Here is a 25,514-nt window from a genome sequence, read left to right as displayed (position 1 = left end):
GGAATTCTTAAATGCTGTTTGCTGCAAGCCCTGACGTTTCTTTCTACGTTAGGTAATGTTTTTTCTAGAGCGACCAGAATTCTCAAAGGCTGTATTTGAATGGGCACTGCCAACATTTCCCTCTGAGGCTTTTCTTTTTCTCAGCCTTGACGTTTCTTCTTTAGATAAGTTAATACATTCATTCAAGGCACCTTTGAGTCCTGTTTGCCTGGGACTCCTGTCTCCTTAAAATAATTTTACTTACCTACTTATGTTCTGATCCATTCTGTAGATTTCATGTATTTATTTGTCTTTGAGACTATAGCCCTCTGTTACTTACAGAAGCAACTAAGTTACTGAAGCAAAACTTTGACCGAGGGCCTCTGCTTGACTTTGTCATGCTGAAGTAATCACGATAACAAATATGCCTTGGCCTGTGTCTGCGCTTAGCCTTGTCTCCGTTCCAGAATAGAATCCCAAATAAGAACTGGGGGAGAGTATCTGCTTTGCTTTCAAAATTCTGTTTAAACCAAAAGTTTAGGACTAAGTTGATATGCCATAAATGGTATAGTTGTCTTAGATGTCACTTGAGGTTCAACCTTTTAAGCATTGCATATCTCTAAATTTCTGACTGACAAGAGCCCAGGACTGAAGTTAAGACAGACCATTAGGAATCTGTTTTTGTTGTTTTTCTTTTCCATAGCCCTTGCCCATGACACACATTGAAGTCACCAGAATACATGTGAGGAACTTTGATTTGTTTTTATCTTTCTGAATGTGTTTAGAGTATATGCAGTACTTTAGCTATAGAGAATACTAAATATTTAGAATGTTGATCAGTTATTAAGAAAAATGAGAATATAACAGTTTGGAGACATCTAAAATCAGACTGGGTTTTTAAACTAAAACTTTTAATCACAGAAATGTTAAGAGAAATTTCTTCTAAGAAGGCCATAACTACTGTAGTGTTTGCTCACAAGTAGTGTTGGGTACACGAGTTCTAGGTCTCATTATTGTGGAAAAAATTGAGGGGCAGGACCAACATTTACTTTTTGTAGAATTTTTTAAAAAGGAAACTTCTATCAATCTTTTGGTAATGAGATGAAGCGGTATAATTTGCCAGAAGCTAAAAATGCCATCTTACATTTTCATTTTTTTCCCTAAAGGAACAAGATAAAAAAGTAGAAAACTCAAATAAAGAAGAAATACAGGAAAAGGAGACAATCATTGAAGAATTAAACACAAAAATAATAGAAGAAGAAAAGAAAACTCTTGAGCTAAAGGATAAATTAACAGCTGCTGATAAATTACTAGGAGAATTACAAGAACAGGTTGTGCAAAAGAACCAAGAAATAAAAAATATGAAATTAGAGCTGACTAATTCTAAGCAAAAAGAAAGACAATCTTCTGAAGAAATAAAACAGTTAATGGGGACAGTCGAAGAACTTCAGAAGAGAAATCATAAAGACAGCCAGTTCGAAACTGATATAGTACAACGAATGGAACAAGAAACACAAAGAAAGTTAGAACAACTCCGAGCAGAGCTGGATGAGATGTATGGGCAGCAGATAGTGCAAATGAAACAAGAATTAATAAGACAACACGTGTCACAGATGGAGGAACTTAAAACACGGCATAAGGGAGAAATGGAGAATGCTTTAAGGTCATATCCAAATATTACAGTTAATGAAGATCAGATAAAGTTAATGAATGTGGCAATAAATGAACTGAATATAAAATTGCAAGATACTAACTCTCAAAAGGAAAAACTCAAGGAAGAACTAGGAGTAATTTTAGAAGAAAAGTGTGCTCTGCAGAGACAGCTTGAAGACCTTTTTGAAGAATTGAGCTTTTCAAGGGAACAAATTCAGAGAGCTAGACAGACAATAGCTGAACAAGAAAGTAAACTGAATGAAGCACAAAAGTCCCTTAGTACAGTGGAAGATTTGAAAGCTGAGATTGTTTCTGCATCTGAATCCCGAAAGGAACTAGAATTAAAACATGAAGCAGAAGTTACAAATTATAAGATAAAACTTGAAATGTTAGAAAAAGAAAAGAATGCTGTGTTAGACAGAATGGCTGAATCACAAGAAGCTGAATTAGAGAGGCTGAGAACACAGCTTCTATTTAGTCATGAAGAAGAACTTTCCAAACTGAAGGAAGATTTAGAAATTGAACATCAAATAAATATTGAAAAACTTAAAGATAATTTAGGCATTCACTATAAACAGCAGATAGATGGTTTACAGAATGAAATGAGTCAAAAGATAGAAACCATGCAGTTTGAAAAAGACAATTTGATAACTAAGCAGAATCAATTAATTTTGGAAATTTCGAAGCTAAAAGATTTACAGCAGTCTCTTGTAAATTCAAAGTCAGAAGAAATGACTCTTCAAATCAATGAACTTCAAAAAGAAATTGAAATACTCAGACAAGAAGAAAAGGAAAAGGGTACACTTGAACAAGAAGTTCAAGAATTACAACTTAAAACAGAACTATTAGAAAAACAGATGAAGGAAAAAGAGAATGATCTTCAAGAAAAATTCACACAACTTGAAGCAGAGAATAGCATTCTTAAAGATGAAAAGAAAGCTCTTGAAGACATGTTGAAAATACATACTCCGGATAACCAAGAAGAAAGATTGATTTTCATAGACTCCATTAAGTCCAAATCCAAAGACTCTGTCTGGGAAAAAGAAATAGAAATACTTACAGAGGAAAATGAGGACCTCAAACAGCAATGTATTCAGCTAAATGAAGAGATTGAAAAGCAAAGGAACACTTTTTCATTTGCGGAAAAAAACTTTGAAGTTAACTATCAAGAGTTACAAGAGGAATATGCTTGCCTTCTCAAAGTAAAAGATGATTTAGAAGACAGTAAAAATAAACAGGAATTAGAGTATAAAAGTAAGCTTAAAGCACTTAATGAAGAGCTTCATTTGCAAAGAATAAATCCAACTACAGTGAAAACGAAAAGTTCTGTCTTTGATGAAGACAAAACTTTTGTAGCAGAAACATTGGAAATGGGTGAGGTTGTTGAGAAGGATACAACAGAACTCATGGAAAAACTTGAGGTAACCAAGCGAGAGAAATTAGAGCTGTCACAGAGACTAGCTGATCTTTCTGAACAATTGAAACAGAAACATGGTGAGATTAGTTTTCTAAATGAAGAAGTTAAATCTTTAAAGCAAGAGAAAGAACAAGTTTTATTGAGATGTAGAGAGCTAGAAATCATTATTAACCACAACAGGGCAGAAAATGTACAGTCATGTGATACTCAAGTAAGCTCCTTATCAGATGGAGTTGTGACTATGACAAGCAGGGATGCTGAAGGATCAGTTTCTAAAGTAAATAAAAGTTTTGGTGAAGAATCAAAAATAATGGTGGAAGATAAAGTTTCTTTTGAAAATATGACTACTGGAAAAGAAAGTAAGCAAGAACAGTTGATTTTGGATCACTTACCATCTGTAACAAAGGAATCATCACTTAGAGCAGCTCAACCAAGTGAAAATGATAAACTTCAGAAAGAACTCAATGTACTTAAATCAGAACAGGTATGTTTACTTATTTACATATGGTAAAGCACAATGAAAATGTACGTTTCGGCCAGGCGCAGTGGCTCACGCCTGTAATCGTAGCACTTTGGGAGGCCAAGGCTGGCGGATCACAAGGTCAGGAGATCAAGACCATCCTGGCTAACATGGTGAAACCCTGTCTCTACTAAAAACACAAAAAATTAGCTGGGCATGGTGGCGGGTGCCTGTAGTCCCAGCTGCTGGGGAGACTGAGGCAGGAAAATGGCGTGAACCCAGGAGGCAGAGCTTGCAGTGAGCCAAGATCGTGCCACTGTGCTCTAGCCTGGACAAGAGAGTGAGACTCTGTCTCAAAAAAAAAAAAAGAGAGAAAAAAAGAAAATGTACATTTCACACTAAGGCTTCACCTTCATAAAACATAAATTCATATCCTTAGAAGAGAATGAAAATGAACCCTCTAATGTAATTTTAACTTGAGCCTATCATTTATTTATCATTTAAGTATTTTTTTTAAACCATTGTTGACTTTCTTTCAATCTATGTTGCATATTCTGCTTAGGAAATAAAACACACTAATGGATTCAGATTTTCTTTGGAAAGACAAGAGTTTGTATAACTTTGTGGAGAATCTCAGCATTAGAAAAGTTACTAATTTCATTTTATAATTTTTATTATAATCTCAAAGATTTGTTTCAGTTTTTATTTCATAGTGATGTTTTCAAGTCTCCACAACTGAAAATGAACTCCTAAGCTTTTTAGTAGTCTTTATAGTTGTTAGGTGGTTATGAAATTATATTTTCCTGGAAGAAAGAAAACCCCTTGATTTAAGTCCTAGAGTTTTTTCAGAATCTTTGTTATACCTGAAGGGAAAAAAACAGTATTAACTCTAAATATAGTTAAAGAATTATATGTATATAATAACAGATCACTCCTGATAATTTATATTTGCCAGATACTGATATTAAAATAACAGGAAAATTCTGCTATCTACAGTGTAATGATGCTAACTAAAGTTTTATGTGTTTCTTCATTTATCTAACAAATGTTTATTGACTCTCTTGGCAAGTACGAATATAGTGGCCAACAAGAGAGAGGTTTCTGGTCTCAAAGAACATGTATTTTAGTCAGGGAGGCAGGTGATAAATGAAACAAGTAGGATAGTTAGAAATAGTGATAACGTCTATGAAGAAATAGGATAATGTGATAGAGAATGATGGAGAGAGAGGGTAATAACAACATTAAATATGGTGGTCAGGAAAGGTCTCTAGGAGGAATTGACATTTGAACTGAGATCTGAATGACATTGAAGCTCTAAGTAGAGCAATTGTAAAGACATGGGTAAGTTTAAAGAACAAAATGAAGGCCTGTGTAGTTGAGTTTGAGAGAGCAAGAGAGTGGAAGAAGAGTTTGAAGGAGAAAGAGAACAGACCTTGGAGAATCTTACAGACTTTGGAAGTCATTGGAAAATTTTCTCTTTTTATTCCTAAATATATCATATTTGTGATCTTATATCAAATGTCGAGATATTTTATATTTATGATTTATATCAAATGTAGAGATATTTTATATATTTAATTGCCTAAATAGCGTCAAGAAATTCAAATTGCTTAACGGTTTTGTTTTTTTTTTTTTTTTTTGAGACCGAGTCTCACTCTGCCACCCAGGCTGGAATGCAGTGGTGTGATCTCAGCTCACTGCAACCTCTGCCTCCGAGGTGCAATCAATTCTCCTGCCTCAGCCTCCTGAGTAGCTGGGATTACAGGCATGCGCCATCACGCCTGGGTAATTTTTGTACTTTTAGTAGAGACAAGGTTTCACCATGTTGGCCAGATTGGTCTCAAACTTCTGACCTTAGGTGATCCAACAGCTTCGGCCTCCCAAAGTGCTGGGATTACAGGTGCGAGCCACTGCGCCTGGCCAAATTGCTTAACTATTAGTGTTCTGTTAAATGTCTGGAATTGTTTTCAAAACCATAATGTGTGGCAGTTACTTGTGAAAATGTCACACATCTTTTAATTTCTTTTAGAAAGCATTTTTGGAAGAAGACCTGCATTTGACCCTGAGCTGTCAAAATGGTCAAATTTTCTTAGTAAGAATTCTAATTTTCTTTTTTTTTTTTTTTTTTTTGAGACAGGCTCTCACTGCTCTCCAGACTAGAATCTCATGGTGCAATCACAGCATCCTGCAGCCTTGACCTCCTGGACTCAGGTGATCCTCTCACTTCAGCCTCCTGAGTAGCTGGGATTACAGGCATGCACCACACACCCAGCTAGTTTTTTGTATTTTTTGTAGAGGCAGGGATTTGCCATGTTGCCCAGGCTGGTCTCAAACTCCTGGGCTTAAATTAAACGATCTTCTTGACTTGGCCTCCTAAAGTGCTGGGATTATAGGCATGAGTCTTTGTCCCCAGCCAGAATTCTGTTTTCTCTAATAAAGAGATACTAAAAAAATACTTTTGATGGCATTCAGATACCCTCTATGTGACATTGACTACATAAAGTAAAGGGGAGCAAGCCTGTAAACTTCCTGCCCATTCATCATTACCAAGACAGACCTCTTTATTGATGGAAAGGGAAGTTCACAGAAGAAATCGAGCAGTGACTTACACAATGGTAACACCTAAGAGCAGCCTAAATATGCTTGAAATAATGTGGATGCCACAAAAATATCTCTAATATACTTAGGAAGTTTGGGCAGAAGGAGAAAAATAAAAACATCATAGAAGTCTTTTCAGGGTTGGGATGCAAGGAAGAAGGAAGAGTGACAGGAATTTTATAGATACTGATTAATTATTGATGCAGGGAGAGGTCATAGATTGAAGTGTATGTGTTTAAACTCGAAGATAATTATTAGAATCAAAAGAGATACCGGAGCTTAGAAACTACAGCAGGAACCACTAGAATATCAGCTCCTTGAGAGCAGGGACCCAGTCTCCTGTATCTCTAGTGCCTAGAATAATGTCTAACACATGATAGGCAGTAAATAATTTTTTTAAATGAATGAATGAATGCATGAATAAAAGGGAATAAATAAAGCCCACTTATCAAGAACCAACAGTGAAATAGCACAGGCCTTCACGTTGGAGTCAGGAAGATCAGAATAGCTTTTGTCACTTGCTGTTCTGTTATGTAGGTCCTAACCATTGCAAAGACAAAAAGATACGTGGTATGATTGGAGAGAAAGATACTTGTCATAATTCACATGTATAATTAAATTAAAAAATTAAACATGAGAAATAAAAGTCTTTTTTTTTTTTTTTTTTAGATGGAGTCTCACTCTGTCGCCCAGGCTAGAGTGGATCTCAGCTCACTACAAATTCAGCCTATCGAGTAGCTGGGATTACAGGTGGCCACCACCACGCCTGGCTAATTTTTGTATTTTTAGTACAGATGGGGTTTCACCATGTTGGCCAGCCTGGTCTTGAACTACTGACCTCAAGTGATTTACATCTTTAATGTAAAATAAATATGAATAAGCCAATGTAAATAAAATTGTAACACTTTAATGAAGGATAAGAGACTTGAATAAATGAAAAGTCTCATTTCTGAGTGGGAAGATTTGAATATTGTAAAAATCCAGGTTATCTCTAGATTAATCTGTAATCCTTATGTAGTTCCATTCCAACTCACAATGAAAAGTTACTGAAATTCAGCTTAGTAATTGGTGTATAGTTTATCTGGAAGAAGAAATGCACAAGAGTCAAGAATATTTTTGAAAAACACAGAATAGTAATTGCTGTATAGTTGATGTGGAAGAAGAAATACACAAGAAGAGTCAAGAATATTTTTGAAAAATGCAGAATGCATTTAACATGATATATTGAATAACTTTAGCCTTAAATGTACTGATTTTATAAATATTGAAAATGAGTTAAGCTATTAGTTCTAGAAGCTAGAATATCAGAGCATGTAGACTTAAGAAAAGTAGAAAGAAGGAAATAATAAAGTTAAGAACAAAATAAGCAAAGTTAGAATAACCAAAACAGGAAGAAGAGTTTTCAAGGATTTTGAAAGTTTATTATTTGTAAACACTAGTGGCTGGGCATGGTGGCTCACACCTGTAATCCCAGCACTTTGGGAGGCTGAGGTGGACAGATCACGAGGTCAGGAGTTCGAGACTGGCCTGACCAACATGGTGAAACCCCGTCTCTAATAAAAATAGGAAAATTAGCCGGGCGTGGGAGCACGTGCCTGTAATCCCAGCTATTCAGAAGGCTGAGGCAGGAGAATTTCTTGAACCCAGGAGACAGAGGTTGTAGTGAGCTGAGATTGCGCCACTGCACTCCAGCGTAGGTGACAGAGCAAGAAAGACTGTGTCTCAAAAATAAATAAATAAATAAAATAAAATAAACACTAGTAAAGTGTTGGACTTCCAAGAATATGGGCCAGTGGGTGCAGTGGCTCACACCTGTAATCCCAGCACTTTGGTAGGCCAAGGTGGGTGGATCCCAAGGTGAGACCAGGAGATCGAGACCATCCTGACTAACATGGTGAATCCCATCTCTACTAAAAATACAAAAAATTAGCTGGGCCTGGTGGCATGTGCCTGTAATCCCAGCTACTCAGGGGACTGAGGCAGGTGAATTGCTTGAACCCAGGAGGTGGAGGTTGCAGTGAGCCAAGGTCACGCCACTGCACTCCAGCCTGGGTGACAAAGGGAGACTCCATCTCAAAAAAAAAAAAAGAATATGGGCCAGGCATGGTGGCTCACGCCTGTAATCCCAGCACTTTGGGAGGCTGAGGCAGGTGGATCACGAGGTCAGGAGATCAAGACCATCCTGGCCAACATGGTGAAACCCTGTCTCTACTAAAAATACAAAAAATTAGCTGGGCGTGGTGGTGCGCACCTGTAGTCTCAGCTACTTGGGAAGTTGAGGCAGGAGAATTGCTTGAAACCCAGAGACGGAGATTGCAGTGAGCTGAGATCGCGCCACTGCACTCCAGCCTAGCAACAGAGCGAGACTCTGTCCAAAAAAAAAAAAAAAAAAAGAAGAGTATGATCAGGGAAAAAAAGACAAACCAAATGAGGCTTGGTGCAGTTGCTCGCACCTATAATCCCAGTGCTTTGGATGGCTGAGACAGGAGGATTGCTTGAGCCCAGGAGTTCAAGACCAACCTGGACAACATAGCAAGGTGCCTGTCTCCACAAAAAATTTAAAAATCAGCCAGGTATGATGGCATGTGCCTGTAGTCTCAGCTATTTGAGAGGCTGAGGTAGGAGAATTGCTTCACCCCAGGAGTTAGAGGCTGCAGTGAGCTATGATTGCACCATTGTACTTCAGCCTGGGCGACAGAGTGAGACCCTATCTCTAAAACAAACAAAATCAAATGAATGAAAATAAAAACATAAGTATAGATACCATAGAGATTCATAAAAGAATACTATAAATAAATGTCCATCAATAATTTTGAAAATAGAGATGAACTGGATGGTTTTCTGGAAGAATATAAACTACCTCAATCAACTCAAATAGAAATACAAAACCTGAATAAACCAATAACCATTAAATAATTTGAAATCATAGAGGTTTTCCCTCTCTCCTCTCCTCCAACCAAAAATATTAGACTGAGACCATTTTACAAGTGGGTCTTACCACCTCAACCAGTATGTAATTGCTTAATAAAATAGAATTAAAGAACTAGAGGGAAGAAAAGAAGGAAAGAAGAAAGGTAAGATAGACAAAAGAAAAACCCAGTTATCTTATGAGACTGATAAGAAGACCTGATAAGAACAGTACAAACAAATAAAATCATAGATGAATCTTACTTATGAGTGGTTGTAGAAATCCTAAATAAAATATTAGCAAATTATTCTTTTTTTTTTTTTTTTTGAAATGGAGTCTCGCTCTGTCGCCCAGGCTGGAGTGCAGTGGCCGGATCTCAGCTCACTGCAAGCTCCGCCTCCCTGGTTCACGCCATTCTCCTGCCTCAGCCTCCCGAGTAGCTGGGACTACAGGCCACCTCGCCCGGCTATTTTTTTGGATTTTTTATTAGAGACGGGGTTTCACCGTGTTAGCCAGGATGGTCTCGATCTCCTGACCTCGTGATCCACCCGTCTCAGCCTCCCAAAGTGCTGGGATTACAGGCTTGAGCCACCGCGCCCGGCTGCAAATTATAGGAATGGAAGAATAATTCAATATCTGAAAAATCTATTAATGTTAACTTCACATTCATAGATAGCAGGAAAAAAATCCATATGATCAATTTTATTTTTTATTTTGTTTTGTTTTTGAGATGGGATCTTGCTCTGTCACCCAGGCTGGAGTGCAGTGGGACAGTCACATTTCACTGTGGCTACAACCTCCCAGGCTCATGTGATCCTCCCGATTCAGCCTCCCAACTAGCTGGGACCACAGGCACATAGCACCATGCCCAGCTAAGATTTTTTAAAACATTTTTGTACAGACAGGAGGATCTCGCTGTGTTGCCCAGGCAGGTCTAAAATGTAGGGGATCAGTCAGGGTGGTGGGAGATAAAGTTATAGGAAATAGACACAAACCTTCTTGGAAGGCTGGGAGGTTTGCGTAGCTTCAGTGAAAGATTTGATTGAAGGCAGCTGAATTCTATTAAAAGCTTAGGACGTAGGTACATAGTAATGTAAGGGAGTTTACCTAAAGAGCTTGTTTACTCATGTGGTCCTAAGACAGACCTTTGATCATTTGCAGGACTGCTCTCTCTGGGGAGGATGACCAGATTACCCACAAGTGTGTTGACTCAAAGCCTTTGTCATTAAATCTATGCTGAATAAATGCCCACAGGACCAGCTAGTCAGGGCATGCGGCTGCTGCAATTCTTTCTGTGAGCAGCCTGGCCCCCTAACCACTCTTTTACTGAATACTGGTGTCTGAGTACGTTATTCATCCATTGTGCAGCCTGAGTCTGCGGGTCAGACCTTGGCACTTTAACTCCTGGGCTCAAGCAGTTATTCCACATTGACCTCCCAAAGTGCTGGGATTACAGGAGTGAGCCATCATGCCTGGCCTTATTTTATTTTTTTAGAGACAAGTTCTTGCTCTTGCCAGGCTGGAGTACAGTGGCATAATTATAGCTCACTGCAACCTTGAACTCCTGGACTCAGGCAGTCTTCCCATCTCAGCCTCCTAAGTAGCTGGGACTACAGCACATATTACCACTCCTGGCTAATTTATTATTTTTTTTTAGAGATGGGGTCTTTTTATGTTGCCCAGGCTGGTTTTGAATTCCTGGACTCAAGCGATGCTCCCACCTGAGCCTCCTGAGTAGCTGGGATTATAAGTACAAGTTACCATGTCCAACCCATATAATCATTTTAATATATATTGGAAAAGAATCCATAAAAAACCTAATAACTCATAATTTTTTTTCAATGGAGAAAATCCGGAATAGAAGGGAAATTTCTTAACCGCAGTAATTGTTTTCATTAAAACATTTAGCAGATAACATTTCTAATAGTGAAATTTAGAAGCATTCTCCTTAATATCAAGTAAGTATAGAATAAAATATGATAGAAGCATTCCCATTAAAATTGAATATAGAATCAAGTGTAGGATACCTACTTTCAACATTACTATTTCAACATTGGTTTGTAGTTCCTAGCCAATGCAATTTGACAAGAATAAGAAATGAGATAAAGAATATGAAAACTTCTTTATGAATAACAAAATAAACCCTACACAAGATGTTTTGAACTTTTGTCAAGAAAATTATAAAACACTGAAGCATGTAAATATCTCACTATATGGCAATATGTACCATATTCATAGTGGAAAGATGTAAAGAAAAATGTCAGTTCTCTCCAAATTAATCTCTGTATTCAGTGTATTTCCAGTTATAATTACAAGGAAATTTTTCATGGATCTTGAAAAACTGATTGTAAAATTGATACAGACAAGTAAATACTCAAGAATAATCAATAGAGTCCTAGAAAAATGTATTGCATCTGATAACAAGATTTACTACAAAATCATGATAGACAGTATGGTTTGATGCTAGAATGGACAAATAGATCAGTGGAGCATAATGGAAAGCCCGAAACTCATTGAGATCCTTGTGAAATTTTAGTATATAGGAAAGAGACCCTACAAGTCAACTTTTATTTAATAATACTTAGTGAGCCTCTGCTGCATTCTACACAGTTTTATTCCCTGGTGATATAACAGTGAATAAAAACAAGTAGTAGGGGGGGTGCAGTAGCTCATGCCTGTAATCTCAGCACTTTGGAAGGATGGCTTGAGCCCAGGAGTTTCAGGCCAGCCTGGGCAACAGAGTGAGACCCCATCTTTACCTAAAAATAGAAAGTTAGCTGGACATGGTGGCATGCACCAGTAGTCCTAACTACTTGGGAGGCTGAGGTAGGAGGAGCGCTTGAACCCAGGAGGTCAAGGCTGCAGTGAGCCATGACTGCACCACTGTACTCTAGCCTGGGTGACAGAATAAGACCCTGTCTCCAAAAAAAAAAAAAAAAAAAAAAAAGCATTTATTAATTTGGGGTGTGAGTACATAAATGTTGGTTACTTCATTATTTCCATTTCTGTACATTTAAAATATTTTAGAACAAAAAATTAAAGATGAGTCATGCCAGCTATACCAAAAATATCACAATTTAGTATAAAACAGAGGCAATGAAAACATTGTGCTACTTTCCTTGAAATAGAAAAGTAGATCAATGCAACAGAATGAAGACAGAAAAAAAAATTAGACTTCAGTTCTCTTATGAATTTTTAAACTCTTGTAGTCAGTATATGCAAAAAATAGGAGTTGAATTATTTGATTTGTCATTTAAAAATATTATAATGTTTACATATGTTTACTTTAAGAATGATTTAAGGCTACAGATGGAAGCCCAACGCATTTGCCTCTCTCTGGTTTATTCAACTCATGTGGATCAGGTCCGTGAATATATGGAAAATGAAAAAGATAAAGCTCTTTGCAGTCTTAAAGAGGAGCTTATTTCTGCTCAAGAGGAAAAGATCAAGGAACTTCAGAAAATACACCAGTTAGAGCTACAGAATACGAAAACTCAAGAAACAGGTAAAATGGTTTCTGACTTATAAGTACCATGATCCAAATAAGTATTGGATAGAGCCCGCCATTCTATAATTTTTTCCTTGTCATAGAACCCACAGAGGAAGGTGATTTCCAGTTGTTGATATAATCACTAGGCATTCATTTAAGTGCTTGAGAAAGCTGAAATCATTCTCCAATAGGAAGTCACAATCCACTGAGAAAGTATATATAAAATAAACAATTTATCCAGCAGAAGAACGAATAGAAAGAATGGGAGGAGAAAGGAGAAATATCTAGTGCTTCCTGGCAGGATGAGTAGGGTGAGGTGGGAGACAGAGTAGTGGGGTTGGAATTTTAAGGGAGGTTCTGGAGTCCTTAGAATTGAGGTGTAAAGGTACACCCATTTTGAAAAATTGAGAGTTCAAGGTGTGTGAGAAAGTAGTTGGGGTTATAGCTGGAGAGATTGGCAAGAGCTTGATTAGAAAAAGTTTTGTTCTGAAAGAAGCATGTATAAGCCTTATGCTGTTGGTGATAAGACCTACTACAGGGTTTTAAATAGAGTAACACAATATGGTTTTTATTTTATGATGACACCACTGGGGTGAGTTGGAGGAGGTGAGATTAGTGATTAGAACACCAGGTAAGCAACTAAGGCTATCGTTTCCATAAACAGTAAGTATTAACTAAATGTTAATGAGGATGGAAAAGAAGTTTGCATTCAAAAGTAGAAATTTGAGAATGGCTTAAATAAGAGTACAAACTTTTAAAATTCAAGAGTGCTTTGGGTTTTAATATAATAAGATTTTAAGCATGTAATATTTTTATTGATGTCCTCTTCAAACAGGTTAGTGTTTTTCAAACTAGAGGCTAATTAATAGGTCCATTAATGGGTGGTGAAGTCAGTTTAGTGAGTAATGATCAACATTTAAAAAAAAAAACAAAGTAGAGTAGAACAGAAAACATTGGAGTACATGGCACTATAGTAGAAGAATAAATATTGATTTCTGAGATTTTTATTTCAGTTTTACATAGATGTATGTAATAGGTTATGATATATGATGCGTTTTTTTATGTTGGGTTTTAGTAAAAAGAAGTCACTGCTTTGTACCATTTTGTGGATAGAAGTGGAAAATCTCACAAATTTTCTGAGACAATGTTGAGCAATGGAAAATAACTCAAAGAAATAAAGAATTTAAAATGATTCTTATTGCAGGGGAGTTTCCAGTTGAAACATAAGTTAAATATTATCATAGTTCTTAAGTATGTAAATTGAATCTCTTAATCCATTATCTGTTCTATTAGGTGATGAAGGAAAGCCTTTACATCTGCTCATTGGAAAACTTCGAAAGGCAGTGTCTGAAGAATGTTCTTATTTTTTACAGGTAAGATGTTTAAAAGTACTTTTATGGCCAGGTGTGGTGGCTGACACTTGTAATCCCAGCACTTTGGGAGGCTGAGGTGGGCGGATCACTTGAGTTCGAGACCAGCCCTGCCAACATGGTGAAACCTGGTCTCTACCAAAAAATACAAAAATGAGTCCGGCGTGGTGATGTGTGCCTATAGTCCCAGTTACTGGGGAGACTGAGGCATTGGAATCGCTTGGGCTTGAAAGGCAGAGGTTGCATTGATGAGTGGAGATCATGCTGCTGCACTCCAGCCTGGGTGACAGAGTGGGACTCTGTCTCAAAAAAAAGAAAATAATAATAGATTTTAAAAAATAAATAAAAAGTACTTTTACACAAGGAGTGCTAAATTATAAGTTGCTACTAATTTGATGATCACCCAGCCTAGTTTTCTCCACTACCTTACTTCAGAACTGTACTTAGAAAGTATTCCTGAGTTTTTAAGTTAAAATGAGCATTAAAATTTTTCCTGATAATCTGTTTGAAACAAAAGAAATTCTGGTAAATTATCTCACCTGTAGAACAGACAGTAATTGTTGGTGTTGCCATAGATGAGTTACAAGGACAAGATGGAGACATCCTGGGAGACTGTGTAGAGTGAGCCAAAACACTAAGATGGCACCTATCTTTCTGGGTCCCAGTTTCTTTGTCTGTAAATTGGGTGATTGTTTACGGTTTCTAAAATCAACTCTAATGTGAAAAAACTGCATCTTAGGGGCTATGCTGAAAATTTAATAAACTTAATTATTAATTGACAGTATAGTTTAAGCAAATCTCAAGAAATCTGAAGAAATAGCAGTGAACAATTTGATTTTTAAGTCTAGAAGTTGGTGGTGGTAATTTTTTAGTTATATGAGGAACAAAGGTAAAAGTTATTTGAAAGCTTATCAAATGATTATGGGGCATGTATTGTTTTAAATGATGATAGAATTGTCTGTTGCCCAGGAGAAGAACCAAAACAATGGGTCACATATTTTCAATTTTTGTGTGTGTATATAAATTACATAAAACTATTCTCGTGTGTTAGGAATCTTTTTTGTTTTTCTTTTTTTATTTGAGACAGAGAGTCTTGCTCTGTCGCCCAGGCTGGAGTGCAGTGGCACAGTCTCCGTTCACTGCGACCTCTGCCTCCCAGGTTCAAGCTATTCTTGTGCCTCATCTACCGAGTAGCTGGGATGACAGATGCAGGCCACCACGCCCGGCTAGTTTTTGTATTTTTAGTAGAGATGAGGTTTTGCCATGTTGGCCAGGCTGGTCTCAAACTCCTGACCTCAGGTGATCCACCTGCCTCGACCTCCCAAAGTGCTGGGATTACAGGCGTGAGCCACTACGCCTGGCCTCATGTGTTATGAATATTATCTTAAGTATATGAATGTAATTCTCTTGCTTGATATAATTTCTTTAGAATTTATAGATTTCTTTCTGATCAGCATTTCTGAACTTCCATCCTTGTCCTGTGGTGTTTTTTCAAAGGTATTTGAGATTACAGAGATAACATCAGAAATAGGATCCAAGCTAGGAAGTAGTTGATTAAAGTATAAGATAAATTCTATTATTATAAGGAAGCAAAAAAAATTATGGTTTTTTGCAATGAAGATTATTATCTTCCTGATATAAGAAGATTTCATGCCAGAGAGACAGAGAAATTTAGACTTGTTTCTTTTGCAGATTGATAAGGGTATGGAGAGAAGGTTTTCTTAATTATTTTTATGTGCCATTTTGACTGCCTTACATCAAGGAGAATAATGTTTAATGATCTTTAGAAGTAGAAATCAAAATTTAAATTCCTTAAAATACCCAATTTTGTTGTTGACAGACTTTATGCAGTGTCCTTGGTGAATATTATACTCCTGCTTTAAAATGTGAAGTAAATGCAGAAGATAGGGAGAATTCTGGTGATTACACTTCTGAAAATGAAGATTCAGAATTACAAGATTATAGATATGAAGTTCAAGGTAATAAAAGCTTACCATACTATTAAACAGTATTTAATCCTCTTAATTGATGACAGATCTTTACTTTTTATTATGATTTAATCACCCAGCCAAGTTGTTTATCATCTTAACATCTTATCCTCCTTTCACGTTCATGAAATCTTATATTTAATATACATTTAAAATTTTTGTAGTGCGATAATGGTGATATGAAGATAATTGGAGCTGTCCACTATTGTCTATCCTCTCTCTCTCTACTCTTTTTCCTTATCCTAATTCTTTCTTTTAACTTTTTATACCATAGATCCAAATTTTTAAACGTTATTGTATTTATTGAATAAGTTCATATCAATGGTTTTTGCTTTAAAATGAGTAAGATTAACATTAAGAAATAAGAAATATATTAGTATCTTTCTTAATATAGATCTGCTATTAGTTTGTTTTAGCAAATAGTAACCTCACACTTTTTTGATGTTCTTTCACAGATAAAATGTTTCCTAGCCCTGTCCATTTGTATAGATAATGAACAAAATGTGTATAAATTAATGACTACCAAAAGAAATTAACATATTTTAATATGAAATTTTCAGGTTATCTTCGTAGCAGGCATTTCACATGAATGACATTTCAATTTTTAGTTACTAAATATCTGAGGTTTACTTCTAGCAGGCAATTTTTTTAAGTTATAAATAGGTGAATAATATTTATTGGAAGATGCAGACTTTTACTGTGAAGTGAAATTATTATAATTGTTTACCATCCAGACTTTCAAGAAAATATGCACACTCTTCTCAACAAAGTAACAGAAGAATACCACAAACTCTTGGTACTTCAAACACGACTAAGCAAGGTCTGTGAAATGGAAAATGTATTGTAATATTTGCATTTATTGTATTACCTGCCTTTTTATAAGCTGCTTTTATCAACCAAGAATTTCTAAAATAAGAGAATGTGAAAAAGGAGATTGGGAAAAGCGATATATATTTGTAGTAGATAATTTATATTGGTAAGCTAAAAGAATTTCTGCAAGTCAAATAATAACCCCTTTAGAGAGTTTTTAAAGTTATGATAATTTAAAATATATATAATGTATCAACTGGTAAACTGTGTGAAACAATTGCATTTAATTTTACTTATAACATAAAGCAGTGGGCCTTCTGTTTTAGAGAAATTGGTAATGAGTTTAGTTGCTTAGTACATAGCTAATTAGTTTCACACAGCATTATATATGTCAATTTTATGTTCAAGCAATTTTTAAAAACGTCTATAGAAAACTAGGTAAGATAGTTTTCTATCATGGCACAGTGTAATTTATTAACTCTATCAGTAGAACAACGTAAGGCATATATTGGCAAGGATAAATGTAATTCTCATGTAGAAAGAAATCCAGAAAGATGTCTATGTGTATTTTTGGGGGGTGCTTTTTGATGTTCAGTTAATTATTAAAATGTTTAGGCAGATTTGAAAGATTTAATTGATAGTGAAAGTTATAATGTTGATGAGTTATGTTTTGGCTGAAATTCTTCCTCTCCATCTCTCTGCCCTTCTTTCTTTCCCTCCTGTTTCTTCTTCCCCACTCTGTTTCTGTGCAATTAAGTACAACCTTATCTAGCCTTTCCAAAAATCTATAAACCTACTCCAGTAGATTTATATGAGTAGAATCTATTTTGGTTTCATCTCATTTTCTTGTTCATTATGGATTTATGCCTTTTAAATATTCTTTACTATCATTTTAATTGCGTAATCAAAAGGGAAGAGGTTTGCGTCACTAATCACAAATGTAAATGCCTACATTAATTTAGTTAATAAAATAAATGAAGAAGGCCAAGGGCAAGTGAAACCTGGAGAAAACATGCCTCATCCAAAAGGGGTGCAGCTGCCCAGCTTATGCATCTTGTTGCCATTAAGTAGGAATCAGGGCCCAGTGTTGCTAGTACTTTTAATCTATTAATTTTATATGGTTTTTTTTCTTTTAAAAATATTAGGTGGCCGGGCGCGGTGGCTCACGCCTGTAATCCCAGCACTTTGGGAGGCCAAGACGGGCGGATCACGAGGTCAGGAGATCGAGACCATCCTGGCTAACATGGTGAAACCCCATCTCTACTAAAAAATACAAAAAACTAGCTGGGCGAGGTGGCGGGCGCCTGTAGTCTCAGCTACTCGGGAGGCTGAGGCAGGAGAATGGCGTGAACCAGGGAGGCGGAGCTTGCAGTGAGCTGAGATCCGGCCACTGCACCCCAGCCTGGGCGACAGAGCGAGACTCCGTCTCAAAAAAAAAAAATAATAAAAATAAAAATAAAAATATTAGGAAATATAAACCAGGCATGGTGGCACATACCTGTCCTCCCTGCTACTTGAGAAGCTGAGGTGGGAGGATCACTTGAACCTAGGAGTTTGCGGCTGCATGAGCTATGATTGTGCCACTGCACTCCTGCCTGGGCAACAGAGCTTAAGACCTCATCTCTGAAAATATAACACACACACACACACACACACACAGAAATATTCAAAAATAAACGGATTCTATTTTAAGGTTGGGAAACAGAAAGCAGCCAGACAACAACAAAAACTGTTTTGTCCCCAAAAGAGCACTATAAAAGTATAGACTGGATTTAAAGTTCAAGCCTTCACTTTGTAACCTCAGATATAAACACATGCTCAGTGTACTATCTTGAACTAGTTTTCTTTTTACTTTAATCTATTATTTCTCGACTGTAGTATTTGCTGCTTTCTGATAATGTTTTCTTCCCTTAGCTTCTGTAGCTTTTCAAGCCTCCATTTTGGACTTTAGCTACCCTGTCTATTTTACCAGGGATCTTTATTTGATCCTCTTAATCTGAATGCTTTTTTCATCTCCTTTCATTGCTTCTAGATCTCTATGTTTAGGTCAGTCCTTCTGAGCTGCAGAGTCATATATCTCATCAGTTATCTCTACTCAAAACTCTTGTAGGTATGTTTCAATCAGCATATTGAAATATGAATTTATTAACTTCTGCTGCTTAAACCAGCTTCTCTCGTCTCAGTTTCAAGGAACAACATTCAACCAGAAACTTGGGGATTTGTCTTACATAATCTTCTCTTTTCACTCCTGGTCTTCTACCATACTGATATATACACTGAAGGGAGTATAAAGAATATGAAAGAAAAACTTATACTTTGTTCTCATTCAGTTATCCAGTCAATTTTTATTTTTATTTTTATTTTACTGTACTTTTTTTTTTTTTTTTTCTCTGAGACAGAGTCTTGCTCTGTCTCGCAGGCTGGAGTACAGTGGCACGATCTCGGCTCACTGCAACCTCCGCCTCCCAGGTTCAAGCGATTCTCCTGCCTCAGCCTCCTGAGTAGCTGGAATTACAGGCAAGCTGCACCACACCCAGCTAATTTTTGTATTCTTAGTAGAGAGAGGCTTTCACCATGTTGGCCAGGCTGGTTTCGAACTCTTAACCTCATGATCTGCCTGCCTTGGCCTCCCAAAGTGCTAAGATTACAGACGTGAGCCACCGCACCCAGCCTACTTACTTATGTATTTATTTATTTATTCCTTAGATCTGAGGACAGACTGGACAGCCAATATTTATTATTTGCTAATTAAATGCCAGGTTGTTCTATGTACTGGGAATAAAGTAATGAAGTCACCAGACTGAAGAAATGTATAAATTAATGGGATTTATGAACTAGTTTAAGGAATGTCATATACATATATACTATTTTACACATATATATATATACACACACACACACACATACATAAAATAATTTTCCATGGCAACATTCTAGTAGGTGTTTAGAAGAGAAATGTAAGGCCGAGCATGGTGGCTCATACCTGCAATCCCAGCACTTTAGGAGGCCAAGGTGGGCCAATCACCTGAGGTCAGGAGTTGGAGACCAGCCTGGCCAACATGGTGAAACCCCATCTCTACTAAAAAAGACACAAAAATAATTAGCTGGGTGTGGTGACATGTGCCTATAATCCCAGCTACTTGGGAGGCTGACACAGGAGAATCGCTTGAAACCAGAAGGTGGAGGTTGCAGTGAGCCAAGACTGCGCGGCTGCACTCCAGCCTGGGCAACAGAGTGAGACTCCATCTCAAAAAAAAAAAAGAGAAAAGAAAAGAAATGTAAGTAAATACGTTTGCTTAACAGGTAGATGAATATAGCAAACAGGTAGATGTCTTTTCTGCACAAGGGGTAATAAGAAGATATCATATTTGAATTCTGTAAATTAGCTGCAATTAGAGAGGCATTTCAGAGTTACTTTGGGATCAGGATCAGCACTGCAATACATCACTGCCTAACTTTTTGGCTTCATCTTCTAATCTTCCTCCTCATTTCAGCCATACTGAAATACTTAGTTTCCCAAATGCACCCTGGGCTTTTTTGCATGCTGCCCTTTCTGCATAATACTGCCCATCCCCTCCCAGCCTTTTTGGTTTGTTCCCGCTTGTTCCAGTTGGTTCAAATGTTTACTCCCTCTGTGTCATCTGCTTTACCTATCTTCCTAGGCTTAGGCGTTTATTCCTCTGTTTCCTTAGCAACAGTACAGGCCTTGCTTATCATGCTTCTCTTTTTTCGTTACTTTATTTTTTTTTATTTTTTATTTTTTTTGAGATGGAGTCTCCCTCTGTCGCCCAGGCCAGAGTGCAGTGGCGCGATCTAGGCTCACTGCAAGCTCCGCCTCCCAGGTTCACGCCATTCTCCTGCCTCAGCCTCCCCAGTAGCTGGGACTACAGGCGCCCACCACCATGCCCAGCTAATTTTTTTGTATTTTTAGTATAGACGGGGTTTCACCATGTTAGCCAGGATGGTCTTGATCTCCTGACCTCGTGATCCACCCGCCTTGGCCTCCCAAAGTGCTGGGATTACAGGCATGAGCCACCGCGCCTGGCCTTTTTTTGTTACTTTAAATACTTGATTACCCTTCTGTCCTTCCTCCATGTTCCTATAGCTTCTTATACGCATTTGCATTTGTATCACATTACTTTTCATATTATATAATTGTTTGTTTACCATTCTGCCTCTTTCACTATTATTCTAAACCCTTTGGAATCAGGGAATCTTCTGTTTATTTTTGTTTCCTCCTCTTATCACAGTGTTAGCATACAGTAAAGGCTTAATAAATGTTTGCTGAATGAGTTAGAAAGGTTGGACTAGAAACTTAGTAATTTACCCGATGATCTTTATTTTCCCTGGGAACTAAGAGGTAAGATCTCTGTTGAAACGTACTCATGGGGTAGGAGTTGGTTAGAGGATTTATAAGAGTAGTGGACAGTTAAAACAGCCTTCTTGGCAAATAGCTTTTTTTCTTTTGCTCACCTGCTTCTACAGTATCCTTTGTTCATCTGGTCTTGCAAGTCCAAACTCTTTCCCCTTGCTTTTAAAGTCTTACGTAATTTGGATCTATCTTATTTAACTAGCTTTATTTCCCCCTCCGTATCCAAATTAAACTCTTCTCAAGAAGATCATTGTCAATTATGGCATATGTCATTCTTTCATAAATTTTCTTACTCTTTCTTCCTTAGAGCCTTCCCAAATCATTGCCAAAAATATATGAGCCTAAATCAAAATTGACTTCCATAATTATTCAGATCCATATCAGTCTTCTTTATCATTGTAGTTATAGTCAAATTTTATAGTTTAGCTGTTCTCTAATTGTTTATTTTCCCATCTGATTGATGAATTCCATGCAGGCAGATATATTGTTATTTTTTAAACGGATTTTATATTTTTACTATCTCTTGTCACAGTGCTGGTCACATTGATTATTAAGTATTTGATGAATGAATAAATTAGTACACACAGGTATCTGACATATTGCTGCTTAATTTTATTTGTTTATTTACTTATTTTTTTGAGGCAGAGTCTTGCTCTGTCTCCCATGCTAGAGTTCAATGACTCAATCTTGGCTCACTGCAACCTCCCCTTCCCAGGTTCAAGAAATTCACCTTCCTTAGCCTCCCAAGTAGCTGGGATTACAGGTTTGCGCCACCACACCTGGCTAATTTTTCAATTTTTAGTAAAGATGAAGTTTCACTATGTTGACCAGGCTGGTCCTGAACTCCTGACCTCAGGTGATCCACCCACCTCGCTTTCCCAAAGTGCTTGGATTATAGGCTTGCTGCTTCTTAATAGTTAAGGAAATGAGCTGAGATTTATCTATTTTCATTCTTTTCTTTTCTTTTGTTTACTGTACAGAGCAGCATACCATTTGTCAGTTACCTGGTTGTACATAGGACATATCTAGAGATACATAAGCTGTATTAATCAAGTATTGGTAATATAAAATTTATTATGTACAAATTGAAATTTCAAAGACCAGGTTATACTATAAATATTGTTATCAGCTTTCTACCAAAATTCTCAGAAGCACTTGTTTTTGTAGTAAAATGAACTTCCTTTTAGATATCAAAGAACATTACTAACATAATTTCAGTGCTGTGAAAGGTATGGAATATGAATTACTGTTACAGAAGAGAACAGGGAATAACTTAGAAGGGAAAACACTTGTATTAGAGTGCCACAATTTTGGGTGGTTTTAAAAAAGCATCTTAATGCAGAGTTGCTTTAATACAGCTTTCTAATTGCTGGATTACGTATTTATGTTACTGCTTTTATTCTGTGGTTTTCAATAGATTTGGGGACAGCAAACAGATGGTATGAAACTTGAATTTGGAGAAGAAAACCTTCCAAAAGAGGAAACAAAGTTTTTATCAATCCATTCTCAGATGACCAGTTTGGAAGACAGTGGTAAATTTTGATCATATACCACAATGTGGTGTTTTTATACCAAATATTGAGTAATTTGCTTTTTTACTTTAAAATTTGAGCTAACATAGTGACGTTGGGCATTTCACTGTAGCCTCTCTGATCTCAATGTTTTCGTCCTTAAAATGAAAGATTTGGGTTACTTATCTATTTGGTCCTTTTTCACTTCTTATGTTCTGTAATAGTAAATTGTTTTAAATTTTAAAGATATAAAATGTTGGATTTAGGAGTACTGCAGCATGAGGATCAAAAAGATTATCTTGAATTGTACTATTTATATTTTCTTGTTTTCATCAGAATGAGTTTAAATTGAAACCAGAGTTATTACCACTTAAAACATACTCTTTCAAAAAAGAATATTTTCTGTACACAGTGATTGTGCTATTTCACTAAGAAACTTCTGTTGAAATGTGCATTTTTTGTCTCTTTATATAACATAGATGTCAATCATAAAAGCAAGTTATCTTCTCTACAACATCTTGAAAAAACTGAACAACTTGAAGAACAAGTTCAAGAATTAGAAAGCCTCATATCCTCTTTGCAGCAACAATTGAAAGAAACTGAACAAAGCTATGAGGCAGAGATCCACTATTTACGGAAGAGGCTTCAAGCTGTTAGTGAGTCCACAGTTCCGCCAAGGTATTCATCTGCTTATAGCTTCATTCAACAGTATTTGTAGCTTTGTAACAATTATAGTATCATCTAGAATGGCTATTTACAAAAAGTAACTTAAGCAAAGTTGCTGAAAAGAGATAGGATGCAGCATTTTTAAGAAAGAAGAGCAGGAGATCATTCTATATCTTTGAAATGCCTGAAATAAATGTTGATGTAAATCAAAGAGATTATAGGAATTCTACTTAAATTTTTACATTATAAAGATGTTGGTTGTTGTTAATCTGCTTAATTAAATCGGCAGTGTGCATGTATTTGCAGTTTATTCTGTACCTAGTCTTTGGTACTTTGATATGGTGAATACTTAAGGAATATAAGATAGGATCATTCCAGTCATGGCAGGATTTCACTTTGTCTCATGTTCAAATTAACCACGTGCAAAGTAGAACTCTGGATCTTCTCAAAATTTGCTCCTTCTGCAGTTATATCCATCTGTCGTTACTCCTCTTTCTCTTATACCTCTTTTCTAGTCTATCAAGACATCCTGTTTTCTCTGCCTTCAAAAATATATCCAAACTGTACCACTCCTTAAAACCTTGCTGGTCTCTGCCATCCTTTTGTCTCACCTGGATTACCCTAACTCCTCCCTAAAGTCTGTTCTCAACACAGTTAGAGCAGGTGCCAGAATCTTGCTTTTAAAATTTAAAATAGATTATGTCATTCCAAAGCTCTTCTGTCCTACATGATGAGTACCCATTACTTTTCTGACTTTTAATCTCCTACTGACTTGTCTGTCACTGTCTTCTGACCCCAAGATGCTGTCACCAGTAACAAGCATTATCAGTATGCTTCTGCTTTAGGGAATTCTCATTGGCTGTTCCTTCTACCTAGAATGGTCTTCCTCCAGATATGTGCCTGGCCAACACCCTCACCTCCTTTGGATCATTATTCAAGTGTCATGTTCTCATGAGGCTTTTCTTAATCACTCTGTGTAAATTAAAATTGTCGCCTAGAACGCTGATTCCTATTTCCCTACTTTACTTTTTCTATATTACTTAATATTGTCCATTTATATATATGTATACATTATACACATTTTATATAGTATATATTACTTATATAACTAGGCTGGTTATGGTGGCTCATGCCTGTAATCCCAGCATTTTGAGAGGCGGAGGCAGGCAGATTACCTGAGGTTAGGAGTTCGAGACTGGCCTGGCCAATATGGCAAAACTCCATCTCTATTAATAATACAAAAATTAGCCAAGCATGGTGGCATGCACCTGTAATCCCAGCTACTCAGGAGGCTAAGGCATAAGAATCACTTGAACCTAGGAAGCGGAGGTTGCGGTGAGCTGAATTCGCACCACTACACTCCAGCCTGGGTGACAGAGCAAGACTCTGCCTGAAAAAAAAAAAAAAAAAAATATATATATATATATATAAAAACACCAAATATCTGTAAATTTGGAGGGGGTGGATTCATTTTTATTTTGTTTATTGTTCGTCTCTGGTCAAAGACTTTAAACTTTATAAGGGTGGGGCTCTTTTTCCATTTAGGTCAGTGATATGTCCCAAACACCTAAGATAATTCTCTGCACATAATAGGTACTCAATAAGTTATTTTTTTAATGAATAAACAGTTTATAATTTAGTTGGGAAGTATGATATAATATATAACTAGCTCTATAAAACCCTCAGAGATTTATTGTAACTTTGGCTGGCTCTGCTCTTCTAGCACTGTCTTCATAGGCACTTGCTAGTAAAACCTCAACACAGTTTTTTTGGATAGTGAATGAAAATTGAATGTCTACTTGTTTGGAACTGGTCGTTACTCTTCTGTATTTGGAACCTACATAGGGCTTTGGAATTGTTTGCTTGGTATTGGCTTAGCCTTATAAAGCTCCCATTTTCTTTGAGATTGGTGGTTTCTAAACATGACCGTACATCAGAAATAGTGGAAGTTTTTGAACTTTAATATAATTTTTTTAATACTTATAATGAAAGATCACTGAATTATAATTTGGAGAGTCATACTCAATAACTTTGAGATAGAATATGGAAATTTGTGTTTTTAACAATATAATTCAGAGGCATGGAACCCATAGATTGACATTTGGAAACCACTGCTTTCTGATATGAAACAAAATAGGTGATTAGGAAGAACTTTCTAATAACCAGTCAGTATTTCAAGTAATCTTCCTTTAATTAATGATGCTTTCTCTCCAAAGCATGAAGAAAAGAGAGGCTTCTGGAAACGTAGGCTTACATTGTTATTCCTGCATTTGGGCTTCTGCCAGCTCACCA

General features: G+C 36.6%; 1 protein-coding gene and 1 long non-coding RNA gene across 14 annotated transcripts in view; one reads left to right on the top strand and one right to left on the bottom strand.

Moving 5' to 3' along the window:
• Positions 1–25,514, top strand: part of AKAP9 (A-kinase anchoring protein 9) — a 172,350-nt gene that overhangs the window by 58,837 nt on the left and 87,999 nt on the right. For 11 of the 13 annotated variants that reach the window (XR_012432694.1, XR_012432696.1, XR_012432695.1 and 8 more), the window contains 7 exons: positions 1,146–3,533; positions 12,307–12,520; positions 13,799–13,878; positions 15,716–15,854; positions 16,598–16,683; positions 22,463–22,577; positions 23,036–23,234. Coding sequence is in view for 4 of the 13 variants with exons in the window: in XM_005550257.4 (XP_005550314.3) it covers positions 1,146–3,533; positions 12,307–12,520; positions 13,799–13,878; positions 15,716–15,854; positions 16,598–16,683; positions 22,463–22,577; positions 23,036–23,234 (3,221 nt within the window). In the remaining 9 variants the exon portion in view is untranslated. Of the gene's footprint in view, positions 1–1,145; positions 3,534–12,306; positions 12,521–13,798; positions 13,879–15,715; positions 15,855–16,597; positions 16,684–22,462; positions 22,578–23,035; positions 23,235–25,514 lie in introns of those variants that run through there. The other 2 variants (XR_012432698.1, XR_012432697.1) reach the window with 1 other exon arrangement.
• On the bottom strand, positions 5,615–8,755 carry LOC141409898 (uncharacterized). The gene is made up of 2 exons (XR_012432701.1): positions 8,624–8,755; positions 5,615–5,707 (listed from the first exon to the last, which is right to left on the bottom strand). It is a non-coding gene; the product is annotated as an uncharacterized lncRNA (long non-coding RNA).

Source organism: Macaca fascicularis, chromosome 3, assembly GCF_037993035.2.
Source record: "Macaca fascicularis isolate 582-1 chromosome 3, T2T-MFA8v1.1".
In the NCBI taxonomy this organism is placed as follows: domain Eukaryota; kingdom Metazoa; phylum Chordata; class Mammalia; order Primates; family Cercopithecidae; genus Macaca; species Macaca fascicularis.
Note: the sequence above shows the minus strand (reverse complement) of the source record. Positions and strands in the feature narration are given on the sequence as shown.